We start from the raw sequence: 17386 nt of genomic DNA, 5'->3' as shown, positions 1-17386 counted from the left end.
TGGCTAATCTTTGAGCACTTAGCTGTGTCCTTGGCACTGTTGTAAGTGCTTTACGATGAACTCTCAATACCCTCATCACTGCTCCATTTTACAGATGAGGAATATGAGGCACAGAGATACTGAGTTTGCCAAGTCATGCAGCTGGTGTGTCTGTGTAGCCGCCAGATGTTCTGACTCCACCAACTGTCGTGGTAACTGTGTTTCTATTGACCTCTCCCCCATGGACATGTATATTGTAAAGTAGGATGCGCAGCTCATCCTAATAATTTATCAATGTGCAGATGATTTGGGTAGAATGAGCAAAAAGGTAGAATCCCGTGTGTCCAAACTTCTTCCACTTGTGATTCTTTCCCATGTTCCCTCATGTATTTTTTTCATTTCCCAAGTGGCCAGCTTGGATGGTCCCTGGTCTTCATAGCCCGTTGGTCCCTTGAGAAAACCAGTGAACTGTCTCCAAAGAGAAGCCACAAAGAAAGTGGTGTACTAGCTTTACCTCAAGGAACTAAGCCTTGAAATAAACCCCTTAAGACTTCCTAATTCTACTCAAACTTTTTCCCAAACCAAAGTTTATGATGGGGAACACAAAAAATTTCTTGGTACATACACAATGTCTTCATGTAGAAGGAGTGGAGAGAATGGAAGCAAAGAAAAATGGAAAAAATATTTAATAGAAAGCAAAGCAAATAAGTACTCAAAAGGAGGCTTGTTCCTAACATTGTCATCAGCTGGGTGTGTCTCTAGTCTGCAATAAAGAAACAGTTCTTATAAAATGAACCTAGTTTGTACAGTAACCTAGTTTGTAGAGTACAGTAGGCCCCTCTTATCCAAGGTTTTGCTTTTTACAGTCTCAGTTATTCATGGTGCAGATACTTCAAGAGAGAGAAAAAGAGAGACCACATTCAGATAACTTTTATTATAGTATATTGTTATAATTATTCTATTATTGAGTTTTAGTGTTAATCTCTTACTATGCCTAATTTATACATTAAGCTTTATTATAGGTGTGTGTGTGTGTAGGAAAAAACACAGCTTATGTAGGGTTCAGCACTATCCACGGTTTCAGGCATCCACTGGAGGTCTTGGATTGTATCCCATGTGGATAAAGGGGGACCACTCCCCAGTTTCTAATGCTGAATATAAAACTAGCTGAATTCCCAATATTCTGTTGCAAGAAGTTTTATTTTGTTTATTTACTAAATGTGTTCATTTATTTCATCGCACTTAGTATATCAAGAATTATGTTAATAAACCTATGTTTTTATAGAGCTTGGGAATTCAGCAGGCATTTTCAAATACACCATCTCATTTCCTTTCCGCCACAGCTCTGACAGATTGTGAAGGTGGATAGTGTTATCTTCACATGTCTTATCACATCCCTGCTTATTTTGGTTAAGCAAGTAGGCGACTGGAAGTGTAAGACTGAAGAGAACCTTGCTGTAGATTGTCTCCTACGTGCACAGACACTCACACACCAACTTAAGAACCACCTTGCTGGTAACAGCAAAGGAAGGAGAATGTTCCAGTAGTCAGGGGTATCCAGTCTTTTGGCTTCCCTGGGCCACATTGGGAGAAGAATTGTCTCAGGACACACACAAAATATGCTAACACTAACAATAGCTGATGACTTTTTTTTTTTTAAAGCAAAACAACCTTGTAATGTTTTAAGAAAGTTTACAAGTTTGTGTTGGGCTGCATTCAAAGCCATCCTGGGCTGCATGCTTGTCCAATCCTGTGGGCCATGGGTTGGACAAGCTTGTGGTAGATCCTTTCAATTAGAGTGAAACAGCCCTGGTTTTTGAATTAAGAGACTAGAATTGGCCGGGCGCGGTGGCTCACACCTGTAATCCCAACACTTTGGGAGGCTGAGGCGGGTGGATCACGAGGTCAGGAGATCAAGACCATCCTGGCTAACACAGTGAAACCCCGTCTCTACTAAAAATACAAAAAATTAGCCTGGCATGGTGGCATGCACCTGTAATCCCAGCTACTTGGGAGGCTGAGGCGGGAGAATCGCTTGAACCCAGGAGGCAGAGGTTGCAGTGAGCCGGGATCACACCACTGCACTCCAGCCTGGGCCACAGAGCAAGACTCCGTCTCAAAAAAAAAAAAGAAAAGAAACTAGAATTCTAGTCCTAGCTATTTTGTCATCTTTTTCGTTTTTAATCTCATTTGTCCGGTGCCCAAAGTCTCTTCTGGTTCTTAAAGACCGTGATTCCAAATTATTGTTAGTGACCCACATATATGCATGCATGCATGCATACACATACACATATATGTATAGTGACTCTTGTACTGGGTTTGACAACCCAGTACAAGAGTCACTATACATATATGTGTATGTGTATATAAGACACTGACAATGCAGTGTCTTATAAATATTACATATTTTATGAAAACCAAACAGCCTTTGTGTTTAAGTCAGAAGGAACATGTGGTTCACATACAGTCTTATTTTCAAATATCTGCACATTGAAATTCTTGATCTACAGAATAGATTCATATTTATGCAGATATTAACTTTTTATAAGTATTCATTGTTTTTCCCTTTTGTTTGTGGATGTTACTTCACTGAGCAAAAACACAAAGCTAATTTTTGGCCAGAAAAATTCTATGATGCTTTATTTTTTTAAATGACTTATATATATAGATTTACCAGGCTTTATGTTCTTGGAATCCAGTTTGTGGAACAGTTTGATTCACGTGTTTGTGTCTCCTTAGATGACATTCCAGACTCTCCATCTAGCCCGAAAGTTGCCCTTCTTCCACCTGTCCTGAAAAAAGTTCCTTTAGACAAAGAGAGAGATGGCCAGAGTAGCCCCCAGCCCAGCCCCAGGACATTTTCACAGGAAGGTAAGGATTTCTTTTCTCTGGGTTAGCTCTCCTCAAGGAGGGACATTTCAAAATAAAGGAACTCATCCTGGACTTTACTAATATCTTAGAGTTTGTTAAAGTCAACATTCCTTGGGTTAAGTTTTTGGAAATGGAGTAGTTTCTTAGTTCAGAAACTTGATTCAGCATGATTGATGACATTGGATCTTAGTGACAAATGAAAAAAGCAGCTGAGACACCGAACCCAAAGGTCTAACTTATTTGCAAGAGTAATTTCTAGATGCTTCTGAACTGACTTCCAGCATATTAGGAGCTCCTTAAACATGATTTTATGATGTATTTGGGGCTACCTATAGATTTCTGAGTCCCATTGTTTTCAATGAAATCTTTTCCTAGTTGTGGCAAATCACTACTGCTATAGTTCAGGAACAGCACCCCCGGGGCTGAGCCACCTTGCAGCTCACTGTGCTCACTCAGTCACAAGGTCAGATGTTCCTTACTCTCAGAAGTGCAGACATGGACATTCTCAGGGTGACTTTGCACCAGTTTGTTCCTTCTAATTTGCTGAGGTAGAAGCACAGCAAGCTAATTAGCTAATCCCCAAGCTAATTCTTCCCAAATCAGTTTGAGCTGTTACCAGTTATTATCAAAGGTGAGGCATGGTTGTAGCTTCAGCACCCATGCCATTTCTTTTAAATGTGTGATTGACTTTGGGGTTCTGTCCTATGTAATGTATAGTGTAAATGCCATCTCTGAGCCCCACCTATAAGGAAATTCTAGAGCCACACAAGTCGTCTACACCCAGAAGGCTCTCATTGCGGTTTGGAGTTGCTGCGTTTTATTTTAGATTTTTTTAATGCTTTAGAATCCTTTGATTTCTCTGTCTCTGTTCTCTTCCTACATTGGCCTATTTTCTATTCTTGATAATAGTATTGGGTTGAAGTTAATAGAAAGTGTTACTGAGTACTGTCTTTGTGGCTTGGAAATCTAATAAAAACAATAACACTGCCTGCTTTCTTATCTCCATCCTATAGATTTATTTGTTGGGTAGAAGCTACACTCACTAATTCGCTATAAATAAAAGATGATTGGTTTGAGACCAAAGCTGCTAAACCACTTCTGTCAAATAGAGAAACTAAAGCTTTTGAAAAGTAGCTCGTATCTATAGTCATTTTACATGATGTAAATAAATACAGGGTTCAGTATTGTAACTGAAGCCTTTGGAAGACTTGGTGTAAAAGGAAGGACCTTTGGTGGTGCCATCTCAGAGAGACTTGAGCCCGCAAGTATTCTCTGACAGTCCAGTTCTCACCACCAAGTGCCTCTCCCATTCCTACCCTAATTTTCCATCCTTTCTGCAGCTGCTGACTTTACATCTTTACTTTTAAGGAAGCGTTGAAAATGCCCGAAAGAGTTCAGTTGGAGAGAAAAAGAAAGGTGAGGAAGGGATGGTAGTGCTAAGTAGGAATGTTCATCTATCTTGTCTGAAGCAATTGAAATATTGAAAGATTTACAAAAATAGAAGAAAAAAGATCAGAAGGTTGAATACAAAAATCATTGTTTTAACATTTCTGGAAAATGGTGTTTTCTAGATGCCTATAGATGATCAAAACAAGGCCTAGAGTAACCCACCAGCCTCACAAGTACAAATATAGATCATGGAGCCTCTTTTGTTAGCAAAGTCGGGGAGATACTAGATACCACTGCAGGCTCTTAGCTGCCATGAAAAAGTTGAGTGTTCTTTCCCCAGGAAGTTAGAAATAGAATGTGTTGCTCCTTAAATGTTTCAGAGCTTTAGGGGTAGATGTTTGATTCCCTTCCTCATCCTTCTCCCTCCCCGAGTAGCAAATCTTAGGAATGGCTCACACTCCCTTCTTGCCAGTCAGACGGTAGGGATGGAGACCATGACTTTCCCATCTGGGATCCAGAATAAGTTAAGCATAGACATCATCCTGATGTTATCACTTGGTATTGAAATTGGACTGAAAATGTACATGAAGTCTGGGAACAGTCTGTAAATGTCTGAGGTGGTAAGATTTTGACTTTATCAGCTTGTCCACTAAGGTCACTCAGAAATGGCAGCCACTTGTGAGTCCTATCTTTTTCTTTATAAACTGTCCATATTGTGCTCATTTCTGTTTTCTTATCTATTATTCATGCTGATTACTTCATTTCCCTGTTCTTTGCCTCCCTTTGGACTAGCATGCCCAACTAATTTCTGAAACAGGTAAATTGCTATGATTCTTCTGGATTATTCCATAGTGAATGTGATTTTCATTAATCCATCGTGGAATCAAAATGGAAATACTGGAGCCTTTTTGTTAATACCTTTTTGGGGCAGACTTGCAGCTCACCTCATTTTGCACATTTCCATAATGTTGGCTGTTGAATTCTGTAGATAATGATGTATATCTGCCCAGGACCAACACTGTAGGTTCCTTGAATCCTAAGTGGGGTGGGTAAGCTGATATTTAATTTTTAATATTTATATTTTTAAATATTAATGTCAATACATTGATGTATGTGCTAATAATATAAAGGGTAAAATAAATCCCTTTTCCTCAGTAGTGCAAAGAGGAGATTATTACAAAAGACATTCAGATCATGACAGTGGCAAGCCTTCCAGTAGAGGGAAAAGATCTTCAAAACTGTACTCCACCATTGCAGAAGAGGAAGTGAATGCAATTGGGCACAGGAAGTCACAGCCAACAAATGGTTAGAGCCTTCGATTATCATCCCTCACTGACCCGAAGCTTATGAACTGGCACTAACAAAAACAAACTGTAATTGAGTAAATTCTATCGTGGGACTGAGTCAGGGATTAGTCATACAAGAGAGGTGTTTTTTTTTTTTTTTTTTTTTTTTTTTTTTTTTTTTCTAAATCTCAACAGGATGGTCCTTTTATTTGGGGCAAAAAAAAATATTGACTTAAAAATCTAAAATTAGAAATTCTTATGAGGAAGATCAAGTTACTTTGGTGACTTGTCCTTTCAAATTTTTGTGATCGTGCAAGTTTATTTTTGTAATTGGGGTTAGACTTCCTGTTCTCTTCCTTTATATCTTTACTCTCCTGTTAGGTTTCAACTGTGGTTGGATCAGAGATTCTTAGAATGACAGAGTTTATATCCTTAAAGAATATTGGCCTAACATCTTACACTCTTTCAGGAAAGGATCAATAAAAAGTCACTGACTCAGTGCAGACATTGGGTCATGCACATGATCTTTCACCCTTTATCATTTTGTCACCCTTTAGTAAGAAAGAAAAAGTACCATTTAACTTGTCAACCATCAGGAACAATTTATTCCATTTTTTAGGAGTTACTCTCTGACTTCTGTCTTTCATTTGGCCCTGTAGTAAATTCTGTAATGTTCTGTTCAGGTGAGAACAATCCCAAGAGACAAAAAGGAGACAGATTGCAAATCAGCTTTACCCTCCAATGGGAAATTGAAGGACAAGTATTGCTGACTCAGAGAAAAAAATGTCTTTTTTGTGCCTAAAGTACTCATCTCTTCCCTGGTTAATATATTAACTTTTTATAAACATGACTTCAAAAATCCGTTAAAGGAAATCTTAGTATCTGTAAGGAATATAACATATTCTGATATGTGAGATTTCTTTAAAGGACTTCTGCTCTTGGAATGAGGCTCTTTTCTTCCTGTGAAACCGTATCAGGGGTTAATAGATGCATGTATGTAGACTCCCAGGGATCAGGTGTGGCCCAGCATTCAGGCTGTAACACCATGCCCTTCACTGCCTCCCAAGAAAGCATTTCAGAATACAAGTTAATGGGAGTGACCTTATTATAGGGATACCTTCTCTTTATTGCAAAGGGATAAGCCATTCTTGAATTTTCACACTTTACTATTGGTAATAAACTTCTTGTGATACACTTCACAGCTTAACAGCCCAATGAGTTATGATACCTGAAGTGGGAACTGTTGTCTTTGAGAATTTTCCTTGATACAGGTTTTAAAACAAAAAAACATCTACCAACTGCCTGCCAGGGACAACGTTTGGAGCCTGCCTTCTCAGCCAGTGCCATGGGCTCAGCCACATGTGCTCACTTGCCTGGGGTTCTGGCATGTACTAGCTAGGTGGCAGGGTGGGTTAAAGACACCTCTCAGAGCGTAAAGCAAAGTCTATAGGACACATAAAGATAAACATTCTGTTTGGGCTGGGTAGCTCCTGCCCTAGAGAAAGCCAATTGAGTTGACCCTTTACTTTTACAGAATTTCCTTTGTAGTGGATTTGTTTATAGACACATAGTTACAATAACTCCTCTCTACAAGAAAGTTTCTCTCATATTGCCAAGAAAATCTCTATCTTCAGTCCTAGAAAAGTTACATAAATAAACACCTAAGACATTTATTTTCTGACGAGTTATTTTTGAGAATTTATTAGGCCAGAATCTCTGTCTCTATATTGCCCCTTTTGTGAAGCATACCAAAGTTTGCATAGATGTTTCTGGATTCGGGAGCTTTACATTGGAACTATTGTTTTCATTGACTTATATCACTTGATTATTGACAAAGCATCATTAATGCAATGTTCCTTCTTCAAGAGGCCACTAAAAACACTGTATACAACACAAAAAGAGATGCTTCCTGCTACCTGCCGCCCAGTGCCTATTGATCATCTAGTGAGGCTTTGCATTAGAGTAAAAAGAGGATAAACATAGAGATAACCCACATTATAGAAAAGCAAGAAGAGATTCTATATCTGTCTCAGATTTGTTCATGACCTCTTTAGCTTAAAATTCTCATTGTGAGGAGCTGGTCAAATTTTGATGGAATTAAATAGGACCATCTTGTATTTACTTTTCTGCTTTGATTTCTTGAAATAATGACAGGCATTAAGAAGTAATTTTTACAGGAGCTTCAATTAAAGTGATTTTATGCATAATATTTTAATTTTGTTTTGTTAGTGCCGATTCCTAGCACTTGACTGTCTTCACCTTTGAGAACTGCGTAGCAGTCTGCTTTCTGAATAGTTCCTGGTTAAAAAAATGACATTTAGCAGATCATTTCTATTAAATAATTACTTGTACTTTCTTTTAAGTCTTTTAAGAGCAGCTTTGTTTACACTAAAACAGCCTTATTTTCCTAAAGTATGTATTCATGAAACAAACAGAGGCTATTGTTCTCAAATATTGTTCTCAAAGCATGCTGCATATTTTTATCATGAATATTATGTTTTGTGTGGCTATTATATTGATTTGACAGGTAAAATGCTTAATTTCTTTTACTAGAAATATTTGTAAGCACATTTTTTTCATTTCATATTATTTCCTCTCTACATTTAATTATAAGTTGTGATGTTTTTGTAAGAGTATATCCTATTTTCTTGAAGAAAATAGTTGATTTTGGCTTTGAATGCATTGTAATGGCTCCTGTTTGTACAGGGCATCTAAGATTCCTTTTATGTGTCACTTGCCTCTTCCATAATCCAAGCTGCAGCCAATAAATACTTGGCTGTGACTTGCAGTCTGTAAGCCAGTGCTCTGCTCTACTTTTTCCACCAGATTCAAGTTCTGCTTCCCCTAAGTGAGTTCTTGAAGATAAATTTAACGGTTGGAATGTTGGGCTCTTGCTAGAAAGTATAAAAAATCAGGGCCAACTACTGAATACTATTTTAAGGTCATCATAGTGTTTTTCTCCTGAAAAATACGGTTGTCAGTGGAGCTTACAATGGAGAAAATACCAAATTTTCATATGATTCTCTAATTCTGCATTTATATGCATGTTTCAGAAGCTTTAAAATTATCACATATATGCAATGTCAAATCATCTTCAAGAATGACAGATTTCACATTCGAGCCTCTCTGTACCAATTATTGCCACTATAGACAGGATGTGTATATACATGGAGTGTTTGTGTTGAGTAAATTACCTGTTCATTTACTTGAGTATCTTCTATTAACTTTAAAAGTATGTAAAATAGTGATAAATATGTATATAGACACACGCATAGAGATACTCTAGCACTCTTAACAAATACTTGCATTGAAGAAGTGTTTGTGAAACAATCGGATTTTTTTCATCCCATATAAAAGCAAGCATTAACTCAAGCTGCCTAAGAGGAGGTCTGTCTGAATTTGTAAAAAGTCTAAATCTTATAAATATTTTAAAAATAAATTATAGCCAGGCACGGTGGTTCACATCTGTAATCCCAGCACTTTGGGAGGCTGAGTCTGGAGGATCACTTGAGGCCAGGAATTTGAGACCAGCCTGGGCAACAAATGAAACCCTGTCTATACAAAAATAAAAGTAAAAAATGAGCTGGGTGTGGTGAGGAGGTGCACCTGTAGTCTACACTATTCTGGAAGCTGAGACAGGAGGATCACTTGAGCCCAGGAGTTTGAGGCTACAGTGAGCTATGAGTGCACCACTGAATTCCAGCCTGGACAACAGAGTGAGACTCAGTATCTATAAATGAATAAATGCTTGCATGCATGCATGCATACATACATACATACATACATACATTCTGGAGTTTTAAGTTTCAAACAGACATAATTCTATTTAGACCATCTTTTAATAGAAGCCTGACTAAACCTACTTCAATATAGTTGTAGTCAACGTCTTAATTACATGCAATCAAATAGATGTTCCCTTAAGGCTGGAAAACAAGCGACAAAGAACGTTCGCCCTACAAAGTTGTTCACATTAGGGATCTGGACTAATAAGGCTGGAGACTAGAAGAACAAATGCTTTGACCTTCAAACTCATCACATTAATTGCATAACTTTAGGTCCTTGATCTCGCTATGCCTTAGTTTTCCTGTTCTTGAATGGTGCTTACCTACTATACTAAGAACATGTCAGCATGGTACTAGTCTCATTATCACATGCACATTCACAATTGGTAGAGTTTAATCAATGGAGGTGAATATATTTAGAATGAATTTCTAAATAAAGTCGCCACCATAGTGAAATTCTTTGACAGCCTCTTGAAATAATATATTATTTTTCCTCCTACAACCTGGAGAATTCGGAAGCCTGGTGTCAGTGACTCTAAAGAATCAACATTTAGGTGGAGACTGAAGGACAACCTACTTTTTGCAGGAAGATTTCTATGTTGGATTTCTTTGAATTTTAATCATGCCTGTTGTAATGACCCTGGTCTATAGGGTTATCTCAGTTTTTAATCTGTGACATAAACATTTTTGGTTTCTTGAATTTCTCCATTTTTAGAAAGTACTCTTATATCATACAACATGAGTTAGACTCAAGATTGCCAGGAAACAAAAATATTGGGAAGAATGAAAAGTTTGATTATCCTTTAAATCTAAGAATTAGAACAAATATATTTGCTGTGAAGACAAATGAGCAGTGTATTATATTTGTTTCTTCCCTTGAACCTGTAGTGTATTTTTGAGTCATTTAATATAGAGGAACAACTTATTTTGGTTTTAAAACGATGAAAAATATTTTCTAGCAGATACCACAAGAAATGCTCTAGTTTGAGGTTGGGTTTATTGTAAAATGTTTTCAAGGTGAAGATAATATAAGTCTTCCCTACTTCCTTTTGTTCTTAGTATTAAAGGATTCTTTGTCTATTAGTATCAAATTGGTTTTGTGATAAAGAGCAAAATATTTATCGACATTTATTCACCTTCATTCTCCAAACCTGGCTTACTGACAGTTTTGAAAGGACCAAACAAGTGCATTTAATTTTTTTACCCAACACAAACTTAAAAATAGAAATTGCACTTCAGTTTGGGTGTCAGAGCAAGACCCTGTTTCTAAAAAGAAAAAATAATAGAAATCAGTGATAATATTTGTTGCTTTCTTCCCCCGATTTGAGAATTTGCCTGAATCTGTTGGACAAAAAGAAGTCACAATTTAAGAAATTACATACTTTTATTATCAGATTTGAAAGGTTTTTTTCTTTTCAGAGTTTTGAGTCATTTCAATGTAATGTCATTAACTAAAAATTTAAATTTTTATTGTCTAAATACCAGAATCTGGCTCTAATACCAGTACTGGCAAGAGAAGTACTCTATTAGGTTTGCATTTTGACTATTAGGTTTAATGAGCTTTCACTTCCTTGAAACACTCTTCAGTGGGTTCAACTTTTTAATAGCCAGCTCCTGGCAAGATGAGTTTTTTTTTTTTAGCAGAATGCAAAAATCAAGTGATTAGAAGCATCAAATGAATCCTATAGCTTTTAAAGGACTGATGCAGTGTGTTCCTGGTTAGATCATTGGAACTTCCAAGTGATGAGGTAGCTGTACTCTTCCTTCAGGCTGGCACACAGTGTGTGGGTTTAGTATTTTTAGCTCAAGAGCTGTCTATACAATAGACAAGATGAATAGTATTTAATAATCCTTAATAGCTATGCTGGAGTACAGCATCTGAACCTTTTCCCAAGGTATCATAGCAGTGAAGCCATGTTCTAGTTGGAAAGAACATAGGCTTTGGAGAGACAGATCTAGTTTAAATCCTGGTTTCAAGTTTTACAAAACCTACCTTACAGAAGGTAATTGTGAGGAATAGCCATAATAAAACAGAGAGTGCCTAACACATAACAGAGGCTCCGTTCCAGTAATGATTCTCCCATCGTTGCTTTATAAAGCCTCAGTGGATTCTTCATATTTATGTGTAATCAGAGCAGGCAACAATAATGGTAATTGTTTTACCTGGAGGGTGATTCCAAAATGGTTGAATGTGTCATAGGCAGTATTTAATGCTTTTTCACTAGACTTTAAAGTATTTATTTCCTAGAGGGTGAAACTGAGGTTTTCCGAGTCACAGAAAGGTCTGACAAAGATTCCTGAGGCCTTTGCTGATATCCTGTCCTGCAAGCAGGAATGACAAACCCCAAATCATCTGCAGAAGGCATCGAATGGGACATCTGTCCACCCAGCATCTCCTCAAGGCTCTGTCTGCCCTGTTCTCTCTGCTGCATGAGGGGGCAGCTACGACTGAGGAGGTCATCTGGAGCAGAACCGCTTCAAAGCCCTCCTCCCTCCTGGCATCTCCCTCCGCTTCCTCTTTCCTCGAGAGTCCTAACCTCAGATTCTTGCCCACGTCTATGAGAGGTTCACTCTGTCATAGACTGTGTTTTTGTGTGTGTTTGCTCATTTTGTTTCTGCTTTGTTGGTTTGTTTTACATTTCTGTCTAGAGTCTCTAAACATAATAGCAAGTTTGTTTCTGAGAAAGTTCACCCTGGCCCCCTCACCTCCCCCAAACCTTCAAGGCTACTGCATCTCAGCCCATTATCAGTCAGGCCACTGGTATTACTTTGTCAATAAACTGTGCAACTTCCCTTTTTATTTCAGTTTCAAGGAGAAGCTGGGGCCAGCAGGCCCAGGAGTATCAAGAACAAAAACAACGGTCCTCCAGTAAAGATGGCCATCAAGGCAGCAAATCTAGTGACTCCGGGGAAGAAGCAGAAAAAGAGTTTATTTTTGTGTAAAGGTCACCCATGCAGAAGTCTTCCTGTGCAGGGTGCTTTGGTAGCCATCAGAGAGGAACCAAGGGCAACATCTTTTCTTCCCAGGCATTCTTCTCTGGGTGCTTTATTCTCTTCTTTTTCTTTATTTCTCCCCCACCCTCATCCCCTGCCCTTTTTTTTTTTTTTTTTTTTTGTATAGAAACAGATCCATTTCTTGGTAATCAAAGCACATTTGTTTGGTCTTCCTCCAACCCTTTACATTTGATTTCTAAACATTCCTTCATATGCCTTTAATGAAAGCCAGCAATTATCCCATGGGCCCTACTTGAATTTATCTGAGGCAGCTACAGATTGCCCTGCAAGATGAGTTTTTGGAGATAAATGAAATAACTGGACACACACTCACACAAGTAACACCACAGCAGACCTCGGAGTACTGCTGAGTGTACCTGTGTCAAATCCGCACAGGACTCAATATAGCAATTTATTCTTGATGTATGCAATTGCACATTGTAATTATATTAACAGAGCACACTAATAATTTGTATAGATTATATATATTAGATCTTGGGTATGGTTTTTACCTTCTCCCATGGGGAACTTCTTCCTTCCTGATGTGGAATTGTACATTTAAAGCTTGGTCGGTGACCTTTGCATACCATCAACAAGCACAGCTAAGAACAGAGTGAGAGAGGCCCACGGCTGATTTTACCACGTGCCCAGATTAATGTATATAGTTGATTGGAATGAGGTTTTATGAATATTCATGTTTTTGAAGGCCTTTAATTTCTGTCTGCATATTAGCTTTTAATGTGTGATTTTAAGAGAGAATACTTTGACACCTGTAAAAATCAAAATACTACTCTTTATAAGACATTTCACAAATATTCACTTACATTACAGGCTGGAAGTATTTTATTCATATGTATATTTATACCAATAAAATGATTTTACAAGTGGCATTTGGGCCTTCTCCAGTTACATTTTGAGTTTGGACTGGCTCAGGGTGGTGAACTTTGGTTTTGTTTCCAAAATCCAAAATAATCAATGTTCTCAGATAAGCAATCTGGAAACCATTACCTTCGAAATAAAGATAACGTACTAATGCCACTGCCTGTTTTCACCCTTGGGAAAAATGATAACATTTACCAGAAGAATATAGAATTAGAGTTTGATCCACCTCCCATTACCATGCATAAGGGTCATATGAAGGATGCAAGTGTGAGCAAAGAAGTATGATTTGAAGAGTTGCAAGCAATGGTTACCGGAAAGAAGAATGATAGAAGGTGGGGTCGGCATGACATGACTATTTCCCTCATCGTCCTCCACTATCCCTCTCCCTAGCTCAGGTGTCTGGCATATGAGTAAGTGCCCATAATGTAGACTAGATGGTTTGCTGCCTTTGCGTGACTTCATGAGGGCAGAAAGACAGAAGATTGCTTCCTCCAACTGTAGCTCTGCTGTCATAAATGCTGATGGGAACAAACACCTCTTATGGCTGTCGAACTGGGAGAAGCATCAGAAGACAAAAGATGGGCATGGTACCTCCATGAGCTAACAGGCTATGAGGAAACAGACCCATAACCCAACCCAAAACAATACAGTGTGATGGAACCATACTCATGAGAAACAGTGGTGTGGAAAGGGGCTTAGGTCTACCTGTGCTGCTCAGGAACCTCAGAGGCGGCAATGTTTGTGCAAGGCCTTGAAGTCATACCTTCATAAGTACAGGAACAGTGTCTGATTCCTAGCTGTACCCCCTGTAAATGTATGATGTGACGAGGGGGGGAAGATACAGAAAGTGCTCACAGAGAAATCAAGTTCACATTCACTTAGAATGCTATGTGATAAAAGGCACACGTGCTGCTGGTTAGGGCTGCTCTCGGGGTTTCAGCATAAGAACTATTCTCAAAGAGACATTCGAGAGAAGCCCGGATAGTGAATAGCCTTGGTGCTTTATTATGGAATTGGATCCTGATTCTATGCAGTAGGAGCCATTGCATTTTTTAAAGCAATAATGTAATCAGAGCTAAGATTATAAAGATAAATCCTATAGACTAGAGGCAGGCATCCAGTGAAGTGGCTGAGCAACGATTCTTAATCATTTTCTCTCTCCTTGTGGTGGTCAAGAGGTGCCCACTCAGAGGCTCCTTCAAGAGAACTTGGCTATGGGGAGCATGTGGGGGCCGGCCATGGCTAACAGCTTCCAGCTGCCACACCTTCAGACCCTCTACAGTGGTCATGCTGCAGCTAGGCCACCCCCACTCTCCCTGCCAACCACCGAGGACGGCTGGTACACTAGAGCTGCCCAACACAGGACTCTACTGAGCAACTTTTGCTCTAGGGCCCTCCTCTGGCCTGGCCAAGGCTTTCTGAGAGCTGCACCAAAGCTCTTCCTACCCACATCTCCTTTCCTCCTTCCCACCAATCTTCTTTTACAGGTGATCAACCTGAATATGGTCTGAAGGCACTCCCTGCTGCTGCTCCCTCCACTTTTATACTTCACAGCCATTTCCCCCAATAAATAAATATTCTGCGGTCTAGTCCCATCTGGGCACATGCTTCTTGGAGAACCTGAACTGACACACTTCTCCGTATTCTGTCACCATCAATCAAGAATACATGCACTTTCGGAGGCCAAGGTGGGTGGATGAACTTTGAGGTAGGGAGTTTGAGACCAGCCTGGCCAACATGGTGAAACCCCATCTCTACTAAAAATACAAGAATTAGCCGGGCTTGGTGGTGGGTGCCTGTAATCCCAGCTACTGAGGAGGCTGAGGAAGGAGACTCACTTGAACCTGAGAGGCGGAGGTTGCAGTGAGCTGAGATCACACCACTGCACACCAGCCTGGACGACAAAGACTCCGTCTTAAAACAAAAAAACACACACATGGAAAGGCAGCTTTACCATGTACATCTGCTGAGCTGGTGGCTGGCAGATCTTTTCTCAAAATGTGTGGGCTTTTATGTTTGTTTTGTGAATATATTAGAATTTGTGATATGTCCCTAAAAGAAAGATGCCCTTAAGGCCGAGGGGACTAACTGACTTCTCGAGGTCCTTTTGGATTTTGACACAACAGACACCACCTTGATTCCTGTTACCCTTGTAAAGTCCTGGTAGAAGTGAAGAGAACCATGCTTGCCTCCAGGAACCCAGTGAAGCTAAGTGCTGGAGCAGCAATGGAGCCCATCAGGAGCTGCGGGTCCCAGAGAGCCCACTCGGACCAGCCAGGTGGCGGTGGGGGGTGCTGCTCATGGAGCAAGGGTTGAAGCCTCCCAGAAAACCCCTAAAATACTCAACCACACATATTCTTTTTTCTGTTTGTGCCATGCACAAGGCCTAAATTAAGAATGAGAAGGATTTCATAATCACCTCTCGGATATACTAAGCAGGGGCCAAATAATCTAGGAATTGTTTGGTCACTTATTTTGGGGATGCATTCATTGTGCAGCTTTGGAACAGGCTGACTTTCCAGTTTTATTTTTCTTTAGCATTGGTCAGTGTGGGTCTACTAGCACAGGCCATTGGCCAGCAATTGATCAGGCATGTGTCAAGTGTTGGAGAGAACTCAATTGCAATTAAAAATTGGCAACTAAAAATCCCAGAAGAGGATAACGGACAGGTGGTTCAATTAGGAAGGGGCAAACAACTTGCAGTGGGTAAGACATTCTCATGACTTTGACCCTGCCCTGTGTTGGCTCATTTCCCCAGGTGATCCAGTTCCTTTTGTTGACTATTCACTTTAACACTTCATTTGCAAAACGACATTCCCAGAGAAAACAGTTTTTCAAATGAAGGGGAAACAGAATACTGAAGAAATAAATGGATTGCAACAGGAAATCTCAGTAGGCAGGACAGCCCTGATTATCAACTGAGACGTTAAACCTGTTCTCAGTCCCAAGTGTGAAAATCCTAAATTGAGGTGGCCTTGAAAAGATATTTCTGTTTATCACTTTTTTACTTGCTAGATTGAAAGCACTGCCCCAGTGTGGCCCTGCAGTAGAAACGATGTGGCCTTTATTCATTCTCAGTCTCTTTTACATTTTCCCTCAGAGCAAGAACATGAACCAATGCCTTCAATAGCTGTAGTGATGCTGGCTTTCATTTCTACTCCTTTAAAAGGTGCTTAGAACACAGAGATTTCCTAGATGCTCACTGTTGTCACTGCTACGTTTAGGGTCCTGCTTTTCCTAAATTATTCCAAATAGAACCCTACCTTCCTAAATTCTTTAGCCCAGAATCCCACCCCTTGGCCAAACTGCTAAAAACCAGAGCAGGGAGGCAAAGTAGGGAACACAAAGAGCAATGGAAGGAGGATAATTTTTTCTCTCCCTCTTTTCTTGTGTTTTGATTTTTTGTTTGTCTCTCCTGAGGTTTGACTGAATGAGGCAAAACCTAAACTAAAAGCCATGCTTTGAGGCAGCCTGATCTCTCCTTCCTTCTGATGGTATAGGCTGGGCAAACTGTCTGCTCAGTGAACCACATCAATTTAACATCTCAGCCTTCTGTGGCTCTTGGCTCACACACACCACACATCACAAAGCCGAGAGTAGGAGAAGGCTCCGTTCACTGAAATGGGCCATAATTTAATCTGCTAGTGCTATAATTAAGGTGAGTTAGACCTATGCAGTGTTTGCATCACATACAGACATAGGAGAATGGGGGAATTCAGCTTCTGTGCAAATGGTTATCATTGGCCCAAAGCCAAGGTAGTCTGCCTGGGTTTTGAAATGTTGATCACTGTGTGCCACTGCCACCAAAATCACTAAGTCTCAAAATGTAAGGCAAAGCGTTTGAGACGTACAGATTGCATCTCAGGATTTCTTAGTCTGAGGTCAGATTGTATGTTATTTCATAATCACAACTTAAATGTGTAGCTTCTTTTCCTTTTTAGGGCAACTTAATAGACATTAAGTCTCTTAGTCACACTTGGAAATCTATCTCATGAATTAGAAACTCTCCCTAGTCACAGATTTCTCGAAATCAGTAGAAACAAAATGTGTTTTCTCCAAGGGGACTGTCCTTGCTGTTATTGGGTGGTGGCACATTTGAATAAGACCAGGGTAATCCATTTATACTTTCCAATTACAATTTGTATTAGTTTTAACTCAAAGTGAAGCCATCACTTACACTGTGTACACACAGCTTACACTGGG

At 39.5% G+C, this 17386-nt stretch overlaps 1 protein-coding gene across 5 annotated transcripts in view; it reads left to right on the top strand.

The window, feature by feature from the left end:
• The window catches only part of CARMIL1 (capping protein regulator and myosin 1 linker 1), a 347708-nt gene extending 334517 nt beyond the window's left edge, over positions 1 to 13191 (top strand). For 3 of the 5 annotated variants that reach the window (XM_055264247.2, XM_055264246.2, XM_063632705.1), the window contains exons 36-37: positions 2719 to 2850; positions 12114 to 13191. In XM_055264247.2, the coding sequence (XP_055120222.2) occupies positions 2719 to 2850; positions 12114 to 12250 (269 nt within the window). In that variant the 3' untranslated portion in view covers positions 12251 to 13191. Of the gene's footprint in view, positions 1 to 2718; positions 2851 to 5394; positions 5545 to 12113 lie in introns of all 5 variants that reach the window. The other 2 variants (XM_055264241.2, XM_063632704.1) reach the window with 1 other exon arrangement.
• Positions 13192 to 17386: the final 4195 nt, after the last annotated feature.

The sequence above is a fragment of the Symphalangus syndactylus genome, chromosome 23 (assembly GCF_028878055.3).
Source record: "Symphalangus syndactylus isolate Jambi chromosome 23, NHGRI_mSymSyn1-v2.1_pri, whole genome shotgun sequence".
Lineage (NCBI taxonomy): Eukaryota > Metazoa > Chordata > Mammalia > Primates > Hylobatidae > Symphalangus > Symphalangus syndactylus.
This window is presented reverse-complemented; position numbering and strand designations above follow the sequence as displayed.